Source organism: Babylonia areolata, chromosome 1 (genome assembly GCF_041734735.1).
Source record: "Babylonia areolata isolate BAREFJ2019XMU chromosome 1, ASM4173473v1, whole genome shotgun sequence".
Classification (NCBI taxonomy): Eukaryota; Metazoa; Mollusca; class Gastropoda; order Neogastropoda; family Buccinidae; genus Babylonia; species Babylonia areolata.
The window spans coordinates 29,168,752-29,171,251 of NC_134876.1; the positions used below are offsets into that span (position 1 = coordinate 29,168,752).

Genomic DNA, 2,500 nt, shown 5'->3' on the forward strand with positions numbered 1-2,500 from the left:
ACACACACACACACACACACACTTACACACACACACACACACACACACACACACACACACACACACACACACACACACACACACACACACACACACACACACACACACACACACACACACACACACACACACACACACACACACACACACACACACACACACACACACACACACACACACACACACACACACACGATATATCGAAAGAAAGAGAGAAAAGTAATCAGGAAAAGAAAACAAGAGAAAGAGAGAAAGAAGAAAACGATAAAGCAAGAAAGCAAAATTTATAGAAATGGGGGTGATAAAGATTCTGTAAGGAAGGGCTGATTTACGGACGTACAAAGAAAAGAAGACACAAAGTAGAGATTGAAAAAAAAAAAAAAAAGAAAAAGAAAAAAAAGTGAAATATTTGAATCATAGGATGATCAATATATGAGAAAAAAACAACAACAACGAAATTGATATAAGCTCTTAAGCTCTCAAAGGTGAATCTCGGTGATAAAGAAAATCACCTCGCTCTTCATAATATCACATCATTAAAAAAAAAAGAAAAATTCAAAGAAGACTGAGCAAAAAGCTGAATAAGAGAAAAGGAAAGTGACAGAAACAAAGAAGAAGACGAAGATGGTGATGATGATGATGACGATGATGATGATGATCAAGAAGAAGAAGAAGAAGAAGAAGAAGAAGAAGAAGAAGAAGAAGAAGAAGAAGAAGATGGTGATGATGATGATGATGATGATGAAGAAGAAGAAGAAGAAGAAGAAGAAGAAGAAGAAGAAGAAGAAGAAGATGATGATGATGATGATGATGATGATGATGAAGAAGAAGAAGAAGAAGAAGAAGAAGAAGAAGAAGAAGAAGAAGAAGAAGAAGAAGAAGAAGAAGAAGAAGAAGATGATGATGATGATGATGATGATGATGATGATGATGATGATGATGATGATGATGAAGAAGAAGAAGAAGAAGAAGAAGAAGAAGAAGAAGAAGAAATATAATATGCGCGCTTACACACACACACACACACACACACACACACACACACACACACACACACACACACACACACACACACACCGTTCGTTCGTTTGTTTGTTTGTTTGTTTGAAGAGCAAGAACAAGAACAAGAAGATGGGAAAGAGAAGGAGGAGGAGGTGGTGGTGGAACAGCTGTGCAAGGAAGGTGTCGAAATTATCTTTTTTATCAACAGTGTTTTTTGTTTGTTTCTTTCCTTTTATTTTTTTATTTTATTTTATTTTTTTAAAGTAATCTCATCCTTTGATTGGCCGTCACACATTTGGTGAAGCATGATGTCCGTGTGAAAGGAAGCCCCGGTACTTAAAAAATGAAATTGTTGCAATTTCTCTGAAGATTGAATGCAATAACCTGGACATGTCTGAGAGAGAGAGAGAGAGAGAGAGAGAGAGAGAGAGAGAGAGAGAGAGAGACAGACAGACAGACAGACAGAGACAGAGAGACAGAGAGATAGAGAAACACCCCCTTCTACTCTAAACCCATTTCTCGTCCCCTCCTCTTTCACTTCACACACACACACACACACACACACACACACACACACACACACACACACACACACACACACACACACACACACACACACATACACACAGAGACACACACAGACACACACACACACACACACACACACACACACACACACACAAACACACACACTCACTCACACACTCACACAGACACACACTCATCTGCAGTCGTTATGGCAAATTGGAACAGCGTCCCCCCCCCCCCTCCCCAACCCCCACCACCACAAACCACCACCCCTCCTCTCCCCCCCCGCCCCCCCTCGCCCCCACCCCCCACACAAATAAATACAAACAGAAAAGATACAAACACACAGCACCTTCGTTTCTTCTTGTCACGCTCGTACACCCTGCAGGGCACGGAGTGGTCGGAGCAGTCCCCTTTCGGGCCTGGCCTCGCGTACATCACGTAGGGGTTTTCGTCCAGGGTGGCGATGCGCAGAAAGCCCCGGGCGGGCATTCCTGAAGGGGGGATACTGGACCCGCCGGGCCACACAATGTCGTTCATGATGAGGCCGTGACGCATCCACCTGCCCACCTGACATCATCAGGGAGGGAAGGTGAGAGAGGGGAGGGAAGCGATTGACAAAGAGTAAAGAGCGGTAACTCTCTCCGTTCACAAGGCACACAACTTCAAGTCAATGCCGCTCACGCTACCAATTTAAGCAAGCACCCAGGTAAATAAAAGGTACAGTGGAACAAACCCAGACACCTCGTCAACCCCCCCCCCAAAAAAAAAACAAACAAACAAACAAACAATCAAACAAAAAACAACAACAACAAAAACAAAACAAAAACCCCCCAAACAAACCAAAAAACAAAACCAAACAACAAAACCATAACAACACCAAAGCAAAACAAAACAAAAAGTGAGTCTATGTAATGACTCGCTCTCTTTCTGTTTGTGTGTGTGTGTGTGTGTGAGAGTGTGAGTGAAA

At 42.6% G+C, this 2,500-nt stretch overlaps 1 protein-coding gene across 1 annotated transcript in view; it reads right to left on the reverse strand.

Moving 5' to 3' along the window:
- LOC143276209 (glutamate receptor ionotropic, NMDA 2B-like) overlaps positions 1-2,500 on the reverse strand; it is a 197,610-nt gene that overhangs the window by 22,158 nt on the left and 172,952 nt on the right. The window contains exon 7 of the mRNA XM_076581009.1: positions 1,883-2,100. Coding sequence (XP_076437124.1) covers positions 1,883-2,100 — 218 coding nt within the window. The remainder of the gene's footprint in view (positions 1-1,882; positions 2,101-2,500) is intronic.